General features: G+C 43.2%; 1 protein-coding gene across 1 annotated transcript in view; it reads right to left on the bottom strand.

The window, feature by feature from the left end:
* The window catches only part of ALDH7A1 (aldehyde dehydrogenase 7 family member A1), a 40257-nt gene extending 20596 nt beyond the window's left edge, over positions 1 to 19661 (bottom strand). The window contains exons 1-8 of the mRNA XM_019422141.2: positions 19430 to 19661; positions 17914 to 17967; positions 16675 to 16740; positions 11426 to 11506; positions 10751 to 10874; positions 5931 to 6063; positions 4779 to 4823; positions 1208 to 1285 (exon numbers count right to left, since the gene is read on the bottom strand). Coding sequence (XP_019277686.1) covers positions 1208 to 1285; positions 4779 to 4823; positions 5931 to 6063; positions 10751 to 10874; positions 11426 to 11506; positions 16675 to 16740; positions 17914 to 17967; positions 19430 to 19621 — 773 coding nt within the window. The 5' untranslated portion in view covers positions 19622 to 19661. The remainder of the gene's footprint in view (positions 1 to 1207; positions 1286 to 4778; positions 4824 to 5930; positions 6064 to 10750; positions 10875 to 11425; positions 11507 to 16674; positions 16741 to 17913; positions 17968 to 19429) is intronic.
* Between the last annotated feature and the right edge of the window lie 213 nt (positions 19662 to 19874).

Below are 19874 nucleotides of genomic sequence, written 5' to 3'. Positions count from 1 at the left end.
GGCCTGACTCCTATGAAACCACACTTAATTAAAGTCTAATCCAGGGGCACCTGGCTGGCTCAGTGGGCAGAGCATGGGACTCTTGATCTTGGAGTTGTGAGTTCGAACCCCACGTTGGACATAAAGATTACTTAAATATAAAATCTTAAAATAAATACATAAACAAAGTCTAAGCCAGTAGTAACAACTTCAACTTCCATCATTGTTCAGGGCAATCAGAGTCAGTTCCCAGCTTAAAAACAGGCTCTGATGTTATGCTGAGTTAAAGAAACCAGACACAAAAGGCCACATGTTATATGATTCCATCTACATGAAATGTCCCAAACAGGCCCAACTATAGAGATAGAAAGTACAGGAGTGGTTGCCAGGGGGAAGAGGGAAGATGGTAAGTCAGTGCTAATACGTACAAAGTTCCTTCCTGGTGAAATGAAAATGTTCTCAAATAAGATAATGGTAATGGTTGCAAAACACTGTGAATATTCTAAAAACCACTCAACTATACCTTTTTAAAGAGAGAATTTCATGGTATGTGAATTATATAGCCAATTTTCTTAAAACAATACATTTTTAAAACGAGGCTCTATTCCTAGGGGCCCCTTTTTTCGTTCAGCTCAAGAACCTAGACAATAGGATGTGGGGGGAGGAATACACCAGACTCCAATTCCACAGCTTTGCTTTGTAAGCACCTTTATAAATCAAGTGTCAGGAAGCCATAGATGTCCCAGTGTTCCAGCAGTTTCTTATTTTAGGCTGTAAACATCTTACACAAGTAGCTCCGGGTAATTAAAAAAAATAATTCTTACTCTTCTTCCAACAAAGACTAATGAAGACAAAGCCCAATAAGGTACGTAATAATAATGATTCCAAAAAACCACTCACACCTCCTCAGCTTTACTGGGTTTCATTATTGTAGTAAAGATGACTCTGGAGCACCTGGGTGGCTCAGTCAGCTAAGGGTCTGACTTCAGCTAAGGTCATGATCTCACAGATCATGAGTTTGAGGCCCGCGTCGGGCTCTGTACTGACAGCTCAGAGCCTGAAGCCTGCTTTGGATTCTGTGTCTCACTCTCTCTCTCCCTGCTCCTCCCCCACTGGCATTCTGTGTCCCTCAAAAATAAATATTAAAAAAACTTAAAAAAAAAAAGATGATTCGGATCATCAACCCAGGGTCCTTCAACAGAAAAAGACGCAGGGCCCGTTGACCTACCCTATATCTGCTCCACCACAGGTCAAGGAACAAATAGCACCAGGAAGTTTGTTGTCTTCTAGAACCTTGGCTATTATCCTAAAAAAGGAAAAAGCAATTACTAAGAAAGAAAACAATTTCTAAGGGTTTTTCTAAAACTAGGAATAATTTCCAACTGCGTGACTTTCCTTTTCCAACTTTCTCCCTCACTCTGACCCCAAACATGCAGGCCTGCATTTCACCTCACATATTACAGGTGAGGTTTTCCAACACTTAAAGGCAGAACTCTTCTCCCCCTAAAATCTTTAGAAGAAAAAAAACATACAAAATAAATAAAAGATACAATGCAATGGTCAGGTAGTTCAACTGCTCACTGTTTTCTAACATTTTTCGGCCAAACTAGGAACACATATCTAGCTTAAGACGACAGAGCGATCACAGGACGTTTGTTTTTGGTTTTTGTTTTTGTCTCTTGCCACAGATCCATCAAAATGATGGCAAAGAAATAAAAAGATGCTTCGGATTCTGTGTCTCCCTCTATCTTGCCCCTACGGTGTTCATGCTATGACTCTCACTCTCTCCTTCAAAAATAAACACTCAAAAAATTTTAAAAAATAAAGAAAGAAAAAGGAAGAAAGGTAGTCCCCATCAGCAAATGACATCCCAACACATCTGTGCAAAGCGACAGCCAGCCAGAGAAGTGGTAAAGGAGGAAACTGAAAGAGGCCCCCAAAGCTAGTGTAGTTGCTGAGGAGGTACAGCAGAGGGAGCTACACCTGCCAACAGAACCTCAACAAGTTCACGACTAGTCTCCACTGGCTTCACACCAAATCCTTTACTAAAGAAATATCAGCACCCTCCAGACTAAAGCACTGTGGGCTAGCAGTTTTCTAACACTGAATAATACAACTTATTCTATGAATCAAAATGATAACTACAGTTCCATACACCTTAAATCTGATGAGGAGTTGTAAAAAATGGTAATTCTGGTTTCTCTTTCATTCATTTTGAGCTTCCTGAATACAGCCGAGACTATTCATCAATCCTCCTAACCTTCTGGCTACTTTCTAATTTCTAATTTGTTTAAATTTTTTTTTAAAAATCCAAATTAAAAAAACAAACACTTCCATAAAAAAAGGGACCGCTGTTAAACATAAATTCTTTAACTGTCCCCGAAGCTGTCCTTTATAGTGGTTTTCTTTTTTCTTGCCCACCAAGGATCATACATGCAGTTGTAATGTCTGAACCTAGATTTCAGGTCGTACAATTTCTTCCACAGACTCGGGGTATATACACTGTCTGCAGAAGGAGGCGGATTGTTTTTGAAGGGTCAGGATTTTGCTCTGTGTCTGTGGGTTTACAAAACCCTTTTCCCTATTGCATGAGCCTCTGACTTTGGGTTACGTCTCTCGTTCTGTTGCCCAGGTGACCTGGTCAATGTCAGGGCGTCACCAGTGCTACAGACACAGCATGACTTACGGTAGAAACGACCCCTGACTGGTGAACTCCATCTGGACTGGCATAACAACGTGAGAACTGTAAATGGGAACCTCAGGCTTTCTGCCCTTCCCTGAGCACAGGGACTTTTGTAACTTCATGTCCCTTATGGGTACCTGAAAGCTGTGCCTATGGAATTTTTCTAAGACATTCTGCTTCTTGTGAGTCAGCAGGCTTGTGAGTCAGAGCAACCCCCACAACTGTCCAAAGCAGATCTCACCTCCGTATTCCTGCATAAAATGTTACAAAGACACAGAATAAAGAGAAATACTGGATGCTATCTCTCCTGGCAAACTATGACCTTTCCTACATCTTTATGAATAGAAAAAGGGACAACGCGTAGCCAGTGTTCATCTAGGAATCTGAACGTTTAGCTGATTCTGCAGCACCTTTAGTTAACTCCAGCAAAATCTAGCATCATTTTATTTACTGTCTTCTCTAACAGAATCGGCTAACATTCTCAATTACCTAAAAAATCACCCACACTCCCATAGGAACATTTCAAATCCTTCAAACTATTTAGAGCAAATAAATGAGATCAAAGGAGCAATCACATAGAACATGTGAAACTATTATCAAAATAAATATTTTAAACCAGCTGATGGGGCACCTGGGTGCTCAGTCGGTTAAGTGTCCCACTCTTGATTACAGCTCAGGTCATGATCTCATGGTCGGGTCCTGTGTTGCCAGTGCAGAGCCTGCTTGGGATTCTCTCTCCCTCTCTCTCCCCCAAAATAAAAAAATGAACTTGAAAAAAAAAAAAAAAAAAAAGCTGCCTAATAACAATCGGTAAGTCTGTTCACTCTGTCGACATTAACTGTTTTGGGTTTGTTTTTTAAGGTTTATCTTTAAAAACTGCCCAGGAATCTCATATTTATACATGTGATTTGTCTCATGTGTCGTGCAGATTAGAGTTGTCTTTGATACTTAATTACAATTTAAGTATAATTATAATCATAAATTTTAATTATTATAAATAAGTCAGTAGTTATCTAATTGTTAAATTTAATTATCTTGCCTTGGAGGATAGAGTTTCCTCAATATTATGTATTCCTTTCAAGTAAATACTAACACATACTACTCTCTCTTTCAGCCCACGTGTCAATTCCTAAGCCACTGTTCCTCAATGGACTTCTAACCTCAAGGACCCTCTTCCATAAAGATTCCACAGGCTTTCTACCAGCAATTCTTAAATCAGAGAAAGAAGACCATGCAGCCAAAGGAACAGCAAGAACGGTCACCACTCTACACGGGAAGACATCCTGTTCTATACAGACTCTAAATGCCACAAGGATAAACCAGTAATACTGATTTTATGACCTAATCAGAGTTGTCAAGTTCTCTAAAATGATTAAAAAAATTCTTGTCACCAAAAGATGAAATACATTTTAGATAGTGTCAGAAGAGTCAATAGAACAGTATAATAACCATTTCTTTGTTTTGCCAACCACCTATTAAACAAAAGCCAGGAAACTATCACCTGGGTAAAAATCAAAACCATGAACATGTTTAGAACTTACTAAATACAGTCCGTAAATTGTAAGGATAGCTCCTTTCCACTGGATTTGGTGTTATTTCCCAAAACACATAACAGTTTTGAAGAGCCCAATTTTAATACTTTTATCAATATCTGCTTGTTTCCAAAGAGTTCAATTACACGGCTCTACAAGAGCTCCATATACCGTAAAATGATGTAAAAGTTATTACAGGGGCAGCTGGATGCCTCAGTCAGTCAAGAAGCCGACTTCAGCTCAGTTCATGAACTGCCCATTGTGAGTTCAGGCCCTGTATTGGGCTCTGTGCTGTTAGCATGGAGTCTCCTTAGGATCCTTGGTCTCCCTGTCTCTCTGCCCCTCCCTTGCTAGATCCCCCCTCTCCCCCCCTTGTACCCCTCCCCCCCACCGCCGCCTCTCTCTCTCCTTCTCAAACATTAAAAAAAAAAAAAAAATCTGATTACAAGCCAAGGAGAAAAAAAGGTTACCCAAGTTCCATGCTTAATAAATATGACCCTTCCACACTGGATTAAAAGCCAGTGCCTACCGATCACCTTTTCCGATTATTCGATACTCAGGAAAAGAAAGCCACACATACTTACTTTGTGACAGCTACACTAATGAGGGAAGTTGTTGGAGCTCCTTTCCTTGAGAGGATCAAAAAAAAAAAAAAAAAAAAAGCAACTTAATTTGGTGGAAATCATAAATACCTTTTATTGTCAAGCAGAAACAAGTCTTTCTGAGAAGTTCTGTCCAATTAAACCACAGAGCCTAATAAGTGATATCAACATTTGTCCTTGAGCTTTGTGTCTTTGGGAGCTCAGGTACTATAAAACTTTGAAAACCATAAAAATGGCACCAAGCAATTTTGAACCTGCTTGCTGCACTGATCACGGGAACTGTTACATTAACCTCTGTCAATGACGGAAATGGAAATCTATCAACGTGAACTTTACAAGTTCCTTAGAAGGCTCAAGGGGCTGGAAAAAAACCACATGACTAGTCCTTATGGATTAAAACACTAAAAGGCATGGGTCCCTTTGGCAACATGGTGCCAAATCATCAATCTCCCACTGATGCCTGGCCTTTGTAGAGAGTCTGTGAAAGCATTCAACCGAACACATTAACGTTAGTAAGTTAATTACCAGTGGAACAGATGCCAAATGGGCAAAGACAACTGTCCTGGCTTTCCTAATCTAACTTCTCCCATTCAACACAGAAGTTAAAAACAAGCAACTGTTTTGTCATCTACAAAATACAGACATTCTCCCAACTAACATCTACTATCCCATATTTTCCAGAGAGGTAAAAGTTAATGTATCAATGGGCACAATGGTCAAGGGCTGCAGAATCACTTGGGAGTTCAGTATGAAATTTTTACTGAATGGGAAAAAAGTCAAGTTTCACAAAGAGGATTGGGACTCTCCCCAAGTTCTTTTTTCTCCAGCTTTCTAACTGGGTTTTCTATTTGCAGAATGTGGTATAAAGAATATATCCAGTCTTGGGTGCCTGAGTGGCTCAGTTGGTTAAGCGTCCAACTTCGGCTCAGGTCATGACATCACAGTTCGTGCGTTCAAGCCCCGCGCTGGGCTCTGTGCTGACAGCTCAGAGTCTGGAGCCTGCTCTGGATTCTGTCTCCCTCTCTGTCTGCCCCTCCCCCCGCCCCATGCTGTCTTTCTCTCTCAAAAATAAATAAATGTTTAAAAAAAAAAAGAAAGGAAAGAAAAAGAACGAAGAAAGTAAGCAGGTCTTACCAAAGGCAGACATTCCCACAGATCATGGCAATGGCATTGTTCCAGCCATACACTGCCACAGGGAAGTTGAACGCAGTGATGATGCCAACCAGGCCTACAGGATTCCACTGTTCAATGAGGGCATGGCCAGGTCCTGAGGACAGGGAAGGAGTGGACCGTGCTTAAGCATACTGATTTAATGCACGTGATGGTAATAATAACAAAGCCTGAAACCATTCATTTTCAGAACTAAGGTGCACGAGACCAAGAGGGGATTCCAGGTATCTCGCAGTGGTTCACTTTACACAGCTAATCGGCATACCATAAAAGCTGCTATTACCGCACTACCTTATAAACTATAAGGATACCATTATGCCTCTGAAGCTCACAGGAACTCCGTGTGGATCGGGGCAGCATCAGCACCATCCAGGAGACGAGGAAAGCTCAAAGAGGTGATGAGAGGTGCCCTGGGTGAGGTGAACGCAAAGGGCAGAACACAGGAGTTGTGACTCCTATTCTTTATATTGCCTGTAAAGCCCTTGGCCAGCCTCTCCATATGAAGACAACGACACTCACAAGGAACAAGAACAGTTCTAAGAATTACATACGCGTTAAATGAATGACCAGCACAAGGCTTCACATTCATACAGAAAAATGGGAACTACAAAGACACCATGTGTTCGCTATATACAAATTTTACATGTAACATCACCCACCGCCCCACAAAGGGCCTATTTTTTTTAATGTTTACTTATTTATTTAAAGTTTACTTATTTATTTTTGAGAGAAAGCGTGAGCAGGGGAGGGACAGAGAGGGAAGAAGAGAGAGGGAGACAGAGGGAGAGAGGGAGGGATGGAGACAGAGAATCCCAAGCAGGCTCCACACTGTCAGCACAGAGCCCAAGGCTAGGCAGGGCTCAAACTCCCACAAAACATGAGATCATGACCCAAACCAAAAGCAAGAGTTGAACCAACTGAGCCACCTAGGCGCCTCAAAGGGCCTATTTTAATCAAAGGCAGATGGAGCAGTGAACTGGAGCAAAGAGGTGGACAGTTCACAAACGGAGTTAAAACTACACACCGACTGGAAGGTGATGCTCCCAGCCGTCCATCTTTCTGGCCACACTCACCCTGTGGGAACAGGGTGCCCAGGAGCTGCTGCCCTCCCTTTCCTCGACACACCTCAATCCTCCTCCCCTCCCTGAGATGATGTGCTGACACACTCTTCCTGGCAGGGCCTGCCTCCTCCTCTCCTGCCCTCCCCTCTTTGTCCTTCCCCCCACAGAGGCCAGTGCAGCCCTGATCACCTCCCTCCCCTGCTTACAACTCTGTGGTATCTGGATCACTACCGTAACTGCCCTCAGGACAAAGTCCGAATTCTTCAACAGGACAAGTGCCTTCCCGGGGCTCCCTCTCCACCCTGCCTCCCCGCTCAGATGGTGCCTGCAAGCTGTGTGCAACCAAGGCAGTTGCCCAAATAAGCCACATTCTCCCAGCTTTTTTTTTTTTTTTTAATTTTTTTTTATTTTTGAGACAGAGAGAGACAGAGCATGAGCAGGGGAAGGGCAGAGAGAGGGGGAGACACAGAATCCGAAGCGGGCTCCAGGCTCTAAGCTGTCAGCACAGAGCCCGACGAGGGGCTCGAACCCACGAACCGTGAGATCATGACCTGAGCTAAAGTCGGACGCTCGACCAACTGAGCCACCCAGGCGCCCCTCTCCCAGCTTATTTCATGTGGGCTTTGGCCCAGCGTTAAGACCATCCTGCCCCACCCCTCTCACCCCTGAGGCCTTGCCTTGGATTACTGTCTCCCAGGGGCCTTTCCTGACCCCCTCAAGGCTGGCTCAGGGCCCCACCCTCCCCTGCACCCCACCACAGGACTTACCATGCTGTTACACTCCTCCCATTACTTGTCCATTACTTGCCTCCCACTCTAAAACATGAAGAATCTTCAACCTTATAAATTCCTTTAGGGCAAGGACAACGCCTTATTGATCAAGTATCACCTATCAGTTCACCTGGCACCTGCTAGACACTCAGTAAGCATCTACTACATCAATGAAGTCAAAGTTACCTGCAAAGCCTCTGTAGAGGTGAATAAATCTACTCTCCTCAAATATGTGTAAAACAACTGAAAAAGGTTTTAATTGGTGAGGCAGACATCTCAGCAGGTATAAATCAAAGAAGTTCCTGTTTGCAGATGTATATTTCTCCAAACTGGAAATTTACTAACTTTTCAAACTAGAAAAGCCTATTAAAAATCATCAATAAGGGGCACCTGAGTGGCTCAGTCAGCTAAGCATCCAATTCTTGGCTTTGTCTCAGGTCATGATCTCGCAGTTCCTAAGGTTGAGCCCCATGTCGGGCTCTGCACTGTAAGCACAGAACATGCTTGGGATTCTCTGTCTCCTGCTCTCTCTGCCCCTCTCCTGCTCGTGCTTGCTCGCTCTCGCTCTCTCCCTCTCAAAGTAAACAAACAAACATAAAAAGAAAAAGAAACAGGGGTGCCTGGGTGGCTCAGCTGGTTAAGTGTCTACCTCTTGATTTCAGCTCAGGTCATGATCTCACACTTCATGAGTTTGAGCCCTGTGCTTGGGATTCTCTCTCTCCCTCTCTCTCTGCCCCTCTCCCACTCCCCACATCTCTCTCTCAAAACTTATAAATAAATACTTAAAAGAAACAAAGGAAAGACAGGGAGGGAGGAAGGACGACAATAGCAGCCATCAGTAATTCTGCTACACACAACCACTGGGACTGCTTTGGCCAACTTCATTCCCAGGTACTTTCTACACAGACGGGCAGTCACCTGTTTTGCTCCATCAACAATGCAAACTTTCCAAATCACATAAAACCTTATCCTCACTGTTGAAACCTCCTCAGAGTACAAGGTCAGTCATTGCAACATAGTCATTTTCAGCAAAAAACTGAAAAAATACCCCACGTATCCATTATTTGGGAACTGGCTAAAATAATTAGTGTCCTGACAACCAACAGACTAATAAAAAAAGATGAAGGAAGTCCCCTCCTGGAATGATAAGCAACAATCTCTGAGACACCTTAAGTAAAAAGTAAGTATAGAATAGAACATATAGCTTGGTCATGTTTGTGTGCCAAAAGACACATATTTGCCCACCCAAAAACAAAAGCTCTAAAAAGATATACAAGAAACCAGAAACATTCACTACTTCCATGGGGATATTTGGGAGCATCCAGGAGGGTAAGAAAATAACTTTTCATCCTTTACCATTTCATTCTTTTTCAATTTTGTGATATAAATTTATCACCTCTTAAGAAAAAAAGAAAAAAAAAAACCCTAGAACAATTTAAAAGTAAACACAACTTTCCCATAAAAGTGTGCAGTTGTGGGAAACAATCTTCCCAAGTATGACTTTTAATATATGCTAATAGACTGGGACACCAGGGTGGCTCAATTAAGCATCTGACTTTTTTTTTTTTTAAAGGAGAATGGTTATATTTATTTTTTTTATTTTTATTTTAATGTTTTTATTTATTTTTGAGACAGAGCATGAGCATGAGCAGGGGAGAGGCAGAGAGAGAGAGAGAGACACAGAATCCGAAGCAGGCTCCAGGCTCTGAGCTGTCAGCACAGAGCCTGACGTGGGGCTCGAACTCATGGACCGTGAGATCATGACCTGAGCTGAAGTCAGACGTTTAACCGACTGAGCCACCCAGGCGCCCCAAACGCCTGACTCTTCATTTCTGCTCAGGTCATGATCTCACGGTTTATGTGTTTGTGTCTCACATTGGGCTCTGTGCAGGAGCCTGCGTGTGATTCTCTCTCTCCCTCTCTCTCTGCCCCTCCTGTGCTCACACACTCTGTCAAAATAAATAAATAAAAAGAAAATAATATATATACACACACACATATATACCAACAAACTACCAAAATTAGCCTAACCTTTGTCATATAAAATGGCACTCAGATCATTAAAAATATTTTTTTTTAATTTAAAAAAAAATTTTTTTTTTAACGTTTATTTATTTTTGAGACAGAGAGAGACAGAGCATGAACGGGGGAGGGGCAGAGAGAGAGGGAGACACAGAATCGGAAACAGGCTCCAGGCTCTGAGCCATCAGCCCAGAGCCTGACGCGGGGCTCGAACTCACGGACCGCGAGATCGTGACCTGAGCCAAAGTCGGACGCTTAACCGACTGAGCCACCCAGGCGCCCCAAAAATATTTTTTAAATATTTATTCATTTGTAAGAGACAAGAGAGACTGAACACGAGTTGGGGAGGGGCAAAGAGAGGAGACACAGAACCCAAGGTAGGTCCCAGGCTATGAGCTGTTAGCACAGAGCCCAACACAGGGCTCAAACTCACAGACCACAAGATCATGACCAGAGCTGAAGTTGGACACCCAACCAACTGAGCCAACCAGCTGCCCTAGATCATTTCAAATGTTTACTATTGACACTACAAGGAACATCTTTACATATAAACATTTGTCACATTTCAGGGAATTTACTCAAATTAGATTCTTGAAACTGGTATTAAATATTTCAGGCCGTTTGCATATATTTTTGAATTGTTTTCCTGATGGACTAGTGATTCATGTTACCAAAAGTCCCCATAAAAGAACAGCTGTCTCACCCATGGACTTGCCAAAACAGTCTAATCTTTAAAAATAGAAAATTTTAAGAAGGATCTTCATCTGATGTTCTCACCTATTGTAATTTACATTTGTTCATGCAGAGATTAAAGACATTTTCATATTTTTATGTGATATATGCAATTCCTCTTTTGCAAACTGTTCACAGCCAGCACGTTTTGGAGCTCTAAGAGTCAAAAACTCTTAGTTTAACTGACTTCATTGCTTACTTTCAGAAGGCAAGATGGGTCCCCCAATCATCCGTGATAAGCCAACAGCATAATCACAAATATCCACGTACTCTTGAACTTCTCCTACACCTTCCACTAAGATTTTCCCCATCTCCAAAGACACCTAAAAAACAAAAAGCCAAGAAGCATTTTTCCAACACAATTCACAGTTTAATTACTAAATTTATGGGGCGAGGAGGTCGGGCAGGAAAGCAAACCATATTTTGGGTCTCTTTTGTGAAGGTAGTGATCTTAAAAAAGTCTGTTATTATCTTAACAATTTAAAAAACCAAAAATAGGGTGCCTGGGTGGCCGTCAGTTAAGCGTCCGACTTCGGCACAAGTCATGACCTCACAGTTCGTGGGTTCGAGTCCCACGTCAGGCTCTGTGCTAACAGCTCAGAGCCTGGAGCCTGCTTCGGATCCTGTGTCTCCCTCTCTCTCTACCCCTCCCCAATTCATGCGCTGTCTCCCATTCTCTTTCAAAAATAAACATAAAAAAAAAAACAACCCAAGAACTGTCTTTATTTTTCTTTGTTCCTCTTGTCCATCTTTCCCCTAAAAAGATTTTAAATGTACGAATTGTTTTCCTTAAGCATCACAATCTTAAACACAGATGCACAATAGTCTTATGCCCCACTCAAAGGACGGTGTATTTACTACAAAAATACTTTACCAAACTTCCTAGTACTTGGATCTTCTCCCGCAAGGCATCCCCAATCTGTCTCACTACTTCTCCTCTCTTCGGAGCAGGAACCTAAGGAGAGAATGGAATCTTAGTGTCTGATTCAAAGTGTGAACTCACATCTGTAACACAGTATTAGACCAATGTGCTGTGAGAGAACTAACTACAAACCCATCACATGACTTCCTAATCACATCAAGAACGTTGTTATCACACATCTCGTAAATGGATACCAAGAGACCCAGAAAACATCCAGATGACTGGCTCCTGGAGAGCAAGGGACTGTGCCATATGCACAGAGAAATTCAGAGACTGAACACACCTCTGGAATGACTCTAGAAAAGGCTTAAAATACCTTAAACACCCCTAAACCTTTATGATACCCAGAAACGTTTTCTTATGGGTCAAACTGCACTACACCACAGAGCCTGCTTGGCATTCTCTCATTTCCTCCCCAAAACACATGCTCTCTCTCTTGCTGTCAAAATATATAAAGTTAAAAAAATCTTTTTAAAACCCGTTCAGGAAAAGAAAGATCCTGAATTCACACACACCTGGGTAAATACACACATAAATTAAAGGTTTCTGGTCAAAAGTTTCACTGGCATTTAAAATAGTGCATGCACACAGTCAATCCTAATATAAATTGTGCACTTTAGTAAATTATGATTTATCCAAATTGGCTCTCCAACTGTAACAAATGTATGGGGTTAACACAAGATGACGTTAAGAGGGAAACATGAAAAGTGTGATAAAGTACACGAACTCCCTACTTCCTGCTTATCTTTTTGTTGATGGTGGATCAGAATAAGCCACTCCAGACTATGCCACTTTGGCATGAGGATTATTTTGAGCAGAAGGCAAAGGCCAAACAGACTCAGGAAAAGCTTTCAACCCCTTTGTAAAGAACTTACAAAGGGGACCTATGCCAAGAAGTCTGTTATTATTTTTTATTATTTTTTATCTTTATTATTAACATGTATTATATTATTATCTTACTACTCTTATTATCAAAGTAAACTTTTGGGGCGCCTGGGTGGCTCAGTCAGTTGAGTGTCCGACTTCAGCTCAGGTCATGATCTCACAGTCCGTGGGTTTGAGCCCCGTGTCGGGCTCTGTGCTGACCGCTCAAAGCCTGGAGCCTGCTTCGGATTCTGTGTCTCCCTCTCTCTCTGCCCCTCCCCTGCTCGTGCTCTCTCTGTCTCGAAAATAAATAAAAACATTTTAAAAATTTAAATAAATAAAGTAAACTTTTATTATTTATTTTATTTAGTTTTTTATAGTTTTTTTTTTAATGTTTTTTATTTATTTTTGAGAGAGAGATAGAGACAGAACACAAGCAGGGGAGAGGCAGAGAGAGGGGAGCCAGAGAATCTGAAGCAGGCTCCAAGCTCCAAGCTGTGAGCACAGTGCCCGATGCGGGGCTCGAACTCACAAACCGCGAGATGGTGACGTGAGCTGAAGTCAGACACTTAACCCACTGAGCCACCCAGGCACCCCAATTTTATTTTATTTTTTAAGTAGGCTTCACACCCAGCACAGAGCCCAATGCCAAGCTTGTACTCAGGATCCTGAGATAGTGACCTGGGGTGAGATCAAGAGTTGGATGCTTAACCAAATGAGCCATCTAGGTGCCTCACCAAAGATAACTTTTACAAGGGCGCCTGGGTGGCTCAGTTGGTTGAGCATCTGACTTCAGCTCAGGTCAGGATCTCACAGTCTGTGAGTTCGAGCCCCACCTCGGGCTCTTTGCTGATGGCTCAGAGCCCAGAGCCTCTTCAGATTCTGTGTCTCCCTCTCTTTCTGCCCCTCCCCCGCTCATGCTCTGTCTCACAAAAATAAATAAATGTAAAAAAATAAAAATTTTTAAAAAATTAAAAAAAAAGAGAACTTTTATAAAGAGAGACCTAGTGTATGGAAGGGAAAACATTTCTGTACTGAACATCTGCTCCTTTCACCTTCCTGTGAATTGCCTTCTTCCTCCATGAGGGCCCAGAGCTCTGGGTGTATATAAGCCTAGATGCCTGGCTAGTCTTGGGTCTCGATCTTGCTCACCATCATCATCCTTACCCGCCCCACATAGGAAATTAAATTTGTTTCTCTCCTGTTAGTGGTTTTTTTTTTTTAAGTTTTTTTATTTTAAGAGAGAGAGAGAGACACAGAGAGTAAGCACATGCCAGGGAACGGGCAGAAAGAGAGGGGCCAGATCTCAGGAACCGAAGCATGAGATCACGACCTGAGCTGAAATCAAGGGTTGGTCATTTAACCTACTGAGACCCAGGGCCTCCTATTAATCTGTTTTATGTCCGGTATTAGACCAGCCACAATACACAAAAGTGAAAACAAAAAATTTTTCCTCCTCTATGATGTGGGAAACAAAGGCAGAAGGAAATGGCAGATAAAATTAAATATCCTTATAATCCGCAGCCCATTGATGAATACGTGAGGCCAGGAGAGTAAAAAGCTTCTCCAGGAACTTCCTAGGGTCTTAATGCTAATGCTTTGCTAGAGGGAAAACCGCCTTAGCTCAACAATAGCTAGGCCTCCAGTATCCCGACAGTCTTCTTTAGCATATGAAAATCTCACTGGAAACTTCCACTGGACTTTACCACCCCCACCCCCCCACTCCATAGTATATAACCAGTCTTTCCTCATGGTCCTGGGGCAGCTCTTTCTGCCCACAGGTCCTGTCCCTGTGCTTTAATAAAATCACCTTTTTGCACCAAAGATGTCTTTAAGAATTTTCTTGGCCGTCGGGTCTGGACCCCGTGAACCCCATTATGACCTCAAAAAACCTCATCACTCTATACTACTATAAATTAAAACTGCTCTAAAAAATAAACTGTAATTAAATTTTTGTAAATAGCTTATGTACAGAGAAACAATGACTTTAAAAAATTATGCAGTAACTTTAAGCTTGTATTCAGTACGATGACAGGTCACAAACTTTTACACATGCCATGTACATAGGAAGTAGGTATAATAATCACAACTATGAAATACATAAAAGACTGGAAGGAGGGTCGCTTGGGGGGCTCAGCCAATTAAGCGTCTGACTTCAGCTCAGGTATTGATCTCAGGGTTTCTGAGTCAGGCTCTGAGCTGACAGTGTAGAACCTGCTTGGTTCTTGCTCTCTCCTCTCTCTCTGCCCCTCTCCCACCGGTGCTTTCTCTTGCTCTCAAATAAACTTAAAACAAGCCAAAAAAAAAAAAATATATCGGGATGCCTGGGTGGCTTAGTCAGTTGAGTGTCTGACTTTGGCTCAGGTCATGATCTTGCGGTCTGTGAGTTTGAGCCCCGAGTCGGGCTCTGTGCTGACAGCTCAGAGCCTGGAGCCTGCTTCGGATCCCGTGTCTCCTTCTCTCTCTACTTCTCCCCTGCTCATACTTTGCCTCTCTCTCTCTCCCTGAAAAATAAAAAATAAAAAATAAAAAAAGCCTGGAAGGAAATGCACCAAAACATAACTCTAACAAACATTCTGTATCAAACTAGAAGAGGTAAGGGGATTAAATTTAATTATCTCATTTAATGCATTATCCATTTTTTTAGTAAGGAATAGATATTACCTTTATGATCAAAAAGAAAAAAAATTTAATGTATTTATTTGGAAAGATAGTGAATAGTGAAGGGGGGAGGGGCGGGGGATGGGAAGAGACATAATCTCAAGCAGGGTCTGGAAGATGTCAGCATGGAGTGGACACTGGGCTCGAACCCACAAACCATAAGATCATGACCTGAGCCGAAATCAAGAGTCCAATGCTCAACCAAATGAGCCACCCAGGAGCCCTCAAAATAAATTATTTTTAAAACAATAAATTGGTACTGCTTTGGACACTCTTCTCTTAGGTACGGTGAACTTTAGTTACCACTGTATTTACTTTTGGAAGTGGTATTTCACTGCTCAAGGATATTGTGATAGCACATAATGGAACCCTGAGCCAATTTATAGTCCCATTTAAAGTCAAGATGTTTCTCCCGCTTTGCACAGAGGGGGTCCCCTGGCTGACAGCTAAGGAGCATCTAATTCAGGGCTCTCTGGGAGAGCCTGCCCCTCCCCAAGTCACCCTAGCAATCTTTGATTCAGAGAAAACACTGGCTCAGCAGCCTGCAACTTGGCAGCACTGGGATCTGTAACTCAGGTACAGAGGTTGGCAAAGGCCACGTTCTCCAGTAAGCAATTCCAATTAGTAACTCATTTAAACCTCACCAAAACTGCAGGAATGGAGGAGGAATTCTGGGTCTCCTCTATTAACAAGACAAAACAGAGGGGGGAGAGCTGGGTTAAACCATCCCCATATTCCTCCAGCCTCAGGCCTATAACCTTTGGTGGTAGATCAAAAGGGATATTCAGGGGGCGCCTGGGTGGCTCAGTCGGTTAAGCAGCCGACTTCGGCTCAGGTCATGATCTCGCCGTCCGTGAGTTCGAGCCCCGCATCGGGCTCTGTGCTGACAGCTCAGAGCCTGGAGCCTGTTTCAGATTCTGTGTCTCCCTCTCTCTGACCCTCCCCCGTTCATGCTCTGTCTCTCTCTGTCTCAAAAATAAATAAACGTTAAAAAAAATTAAAAAAAAAAAAAAAAGGGATATTCAGGGTGGGAGAGGAGAGGGAGGACTGGGAAATCCAGGCCACCCCAGTTCTTCCCTCTCTTCTCCTCCAGAGCCTGGCCCTCACCTAGTGACAGCTCCCTGTGACCCAGCCCAGGCCAGTCACAGCCCCTAGAGCCACTCATATTACCCCTGGTGGAGACAGTGAGGGAGGAGGCACAACTTGCTTCCAGGCCTAATCAGATGGTGGAGGAACTCAAGCCCCTGTCCTCTGAACCAGGAATATCTGAGACACTCCTTCCCACACTCCCACATCCCCACCTTGCATAAAGCTGGCAGGGGGAGTGGGAAGAAACAGCGATAAAAAGGGTGTTTTTCTAGCATACATATTCTTTTCTTTTTGTTCAATTAGAAATTTAAGAAATTTCAAAAAAATAAAAGAAATTTAAGAAACTTCATCTGGAAAAGAGTATTCAGAGCTGAAGTTTACACTACATCACTACAGACTTTTAATCCATTTTAAATCACCCATTTACTGAAAGCCAAATATGGAAAAGGCACAATCCCAGGTCTACAGCAGAGGAGATTATCACAACCCCCAAGGAACTCCCATTTTAGGGAGACGACTCCTCATCCGATTTCTCTATATCTCCCTGCAGTTACAACAGATCATGATGCTGTGACCTTCATACTCACCTCTGCCCAGATTCTCCATGCTTCCCTTGCTTTCTTCACAGTTTCTTCATAGTCAGCCACGCTGGCCTAAATTAACAATTAGGGGGGAGACCAACGGAAAAAGAAAAGGAAGCAATGATCCCCTTGTGAGAAGCTACAAGATTTTTGCAAAAGGACTGGAATCTCTCTGGGTGACCCTCAGATTCGTAGATTCCAATGATTTTCACAGTCTATGTATCCAAACACTCATGAGAACCCAGTAAGACAACTTCAAATTTAGCTGTGCTTTTTACAACATTGCTCTTTTTATATATATAAAATGCATTTGGTTTATTTCCTTCCATCAGCAGCATTTGAAAGGTTTTTTTTTTTTTTTTTTTACATTTCTTTTTTATTTTATTTTTAATTTACATCCAAATTAGTTAGCATATAGTGCAACAATGATTTCAGGAGTAGATTCCTTAATGTCCCTTACCCATTTAGCCCATCCCCCCCACACCCTCTTCAGTAACCCTCTGTTTGTTCTCTATATTTATGAGTCTCTTATGTTTTGTCCCCCTCTACAACACTGCTTCTTGAAACAAGGTCCATTAGCCTCATCTGGGGACAACACCTGACATGTTATCAGAAATTCAGACACATGGGCTCCATCCCAGACTCCACAGGTCAGAACCTTCTTTCAAAGAGGAGAGGATTCTGAAAAATGGCCTTAAAGGGACACACCCTCACGACTTTTCCCTTCCACCTTTTCTAAGGCACCCGACCCAAAGAGTGGGCAGTCTCTCCCAGACACTCTTAAAAGTGAAATGAAAAAGAAACACATTATTCTCAGACTTTGAAATTTCATGTTGCTTTTTTTTTTTTAACATTAATTTATTTTTTTTTGTTCTTTGTTTTTTGTTTTTTATTTATTTTTGAGACAGAGAGAGACAGAGCATGAGCAGGGGAGGGGTAGAAAGAGAGGGAGACACAGAATCTGAAGCAGGCTCCAGGCTCTAAGCTGCCAGCACAGAGCCCGATGCGGGGCTCGAACTCACAGATCATGAGATCATGACCTGAGCTGAAGTCGGACGCTTAACCGACTGAGCCACCCAGACGCCCCTAACATTAATTTATTTTTGAGACACAGAGACAGAGACAGAGCATAAGCAGGGTAGGGGCAGAAAGAGAATGAGACACAGAATCCGAAGCGGACTCCAGGCTCTGAACTGTCAGCACAGAGCCCAACTCAGGGCTCAAACTCAAACAAAAAAAACTTACCTGTCGGACTCTTGCTATTGGTTCATTGTTAGCAGGACAATAAGTCGTGATAACCTTAAAACAAAAACAAGATGACTTAGAAAATGCAATTCTTTCCAAACTGGCAGAAAAGATCAAATGGGGAAAAAAAAGAGGAGAAAGGGGGAAAAAAGATACCACATCCAAACTGGGAATTTTTACACCAACTTCTATTACAAATAGGCCACCTATAGAGCTTTCATTCTTGACCTAAACATTCAGAAGCACTTTTTGCAAAACCCACCCTTGCCTTCTGAATGTTAGGTTTAAAAGCAATAGCCTGACTTAATTACTTCGCCACTTTTTCTATTAATAACAGACAAAACTGACGAGTTTTACTTACTCTTCTCTCTTACTTTGCCCTGGTCAGAAGGTGAAATAGTCAACAATGGACAACTATGGGAAAGGGCTATGTCCACCCAAACTGCAGAGATTAGAAAGAAAAAAATCGAGACGTAGCTAAAAGATCTTCAGGAGAGATTAATGTATCGAGGAGCCTAATGATTCGATGCCACAGGAAAAACAGGTTCAAACTACCAACCGAAGAGGACTGGGGATTAGGGAAATAATTTAAAACACCTGCATTTCCTACAGTCACAGATAACCAAAAAGATGTTTCCTGTAACAAAGCAAGTTCATTATATCACACATAACAAACTTTGTGGCATGTTATGTAACTTTTTTTATGTTTAGTTTTTGTTTTGTTTTTTTAAGATTTATTCGTTTTTCAGAGACAGGGACAAAGCGTGAGTGGAGGAGGGGCAGAGACAGAGGGCGACACAGAATCCGAAGCAGGCTCCAGGCTCTGAGCTGTCAGCACAGAGCCAGAGGCGAACTCGAACTCACTAACGCCAGATCATGGTCTCAGCCCAAGCCTGACGCTTAACCGAGCCAACCAGGCACCCCTATGTAGCATTATCTTATTAAACCTTTCTTTTGCATGCGGCTTTCAAAACATCTGATTGATAATAACCCTACCTTTCCACTGTATTCTAGAAAACATTTCATTGAGCTTTAACTGGGTGCCAGTCATGCTGCCTGGCCACGAAAACAGAACAGGATTCCAGCAAGTCTGAGCTTGCAAACTCCAACAAAAGATTGCAGAAAAGACAGTGGAAAACTAAAGCAGCACATTACCTGGGGCGCGTGTCACATCAGAGGAACCAAACACAAAATTGAGGGAGTTTCCCACCGCTAAAGCGTGTGGCATTTCTCACTACCCATTGCAGAACTCTGCCGCTAAGGCTGTAAGCATGCATGCAAAGTTCAGGCCCTAGCAGCTCCCAAATGACACTGCTTCGCCACAGCATACAAAGACCGAGAAATCTAGGGGCATTTTTTAAGGCACGCTACACAAGGGCACTTCTACTGTGTGGTTTCAAAACCTCCCACCCAGTACAACGGTCCACAGCTGCAGCGGGGGGTCGGGCGGGGGCAGTGCCCGCGCGGCCTCCCGGAGCGCACTGAGGCCGCACAGATTCCCGGGACGCCCGCATACCTCTCCCCGGCCTCCCCAACTTCCATTATACACGCCCTCGTTTTCCTCGCGGAGCCCCAGCTCCTTCAGCCAAGCGTACTGGGCCTGATTGATGAGCAAAGTGGACATGAAGGCGGCAGGCCTGTTCCAAGCGTCCGAGAGCTTGCTTCCCCTCAAGAGGTGCGCACACAGCTGGCGGGGCACGCGCCACATAATGAGACCCGGACTCTCAGCGCGCCTGCGGCCGGGGGAGCGGCTGAAATAGCGCCCCGCCCCCCGCCCGGGGAAGCCTATTGGGCAGAACGGGCCCCGCCCCTGGAGCTCGCCCCTGCTGCGCCGCCCGGTGGGCCTGGGTCTTCCGGGGACGCGCGGAGCTCGCGCCCGCCTAGAACCGAGCGCGTGCCACAGGGAGGAAGCGAGAAGGCAGGCTAGTGCCATCTGGTGAAGGACGCCGGGAACGCGACTT

This window comes from Panthera pardus, unplaced genomic scaffold (assembly GCF_024362965.1).
Source record: "Panthera pardus isolate Hobbes unplaced genomic scaffold, ASM2436296v1 HiC_scaffold_2, whole genome shotgun sequence".
In the NCBI taxonomy this organism is placed as follows: Eukaryota; Metazoa; Chordata; class Mammalia; order Carnivora; family Felidae; genus Panthera; species Panthera pardus.
Note: the sequence above shows the minus strand (reverse complement) of the source record. Positions and strands in the feature narration are given on the sequence as shown.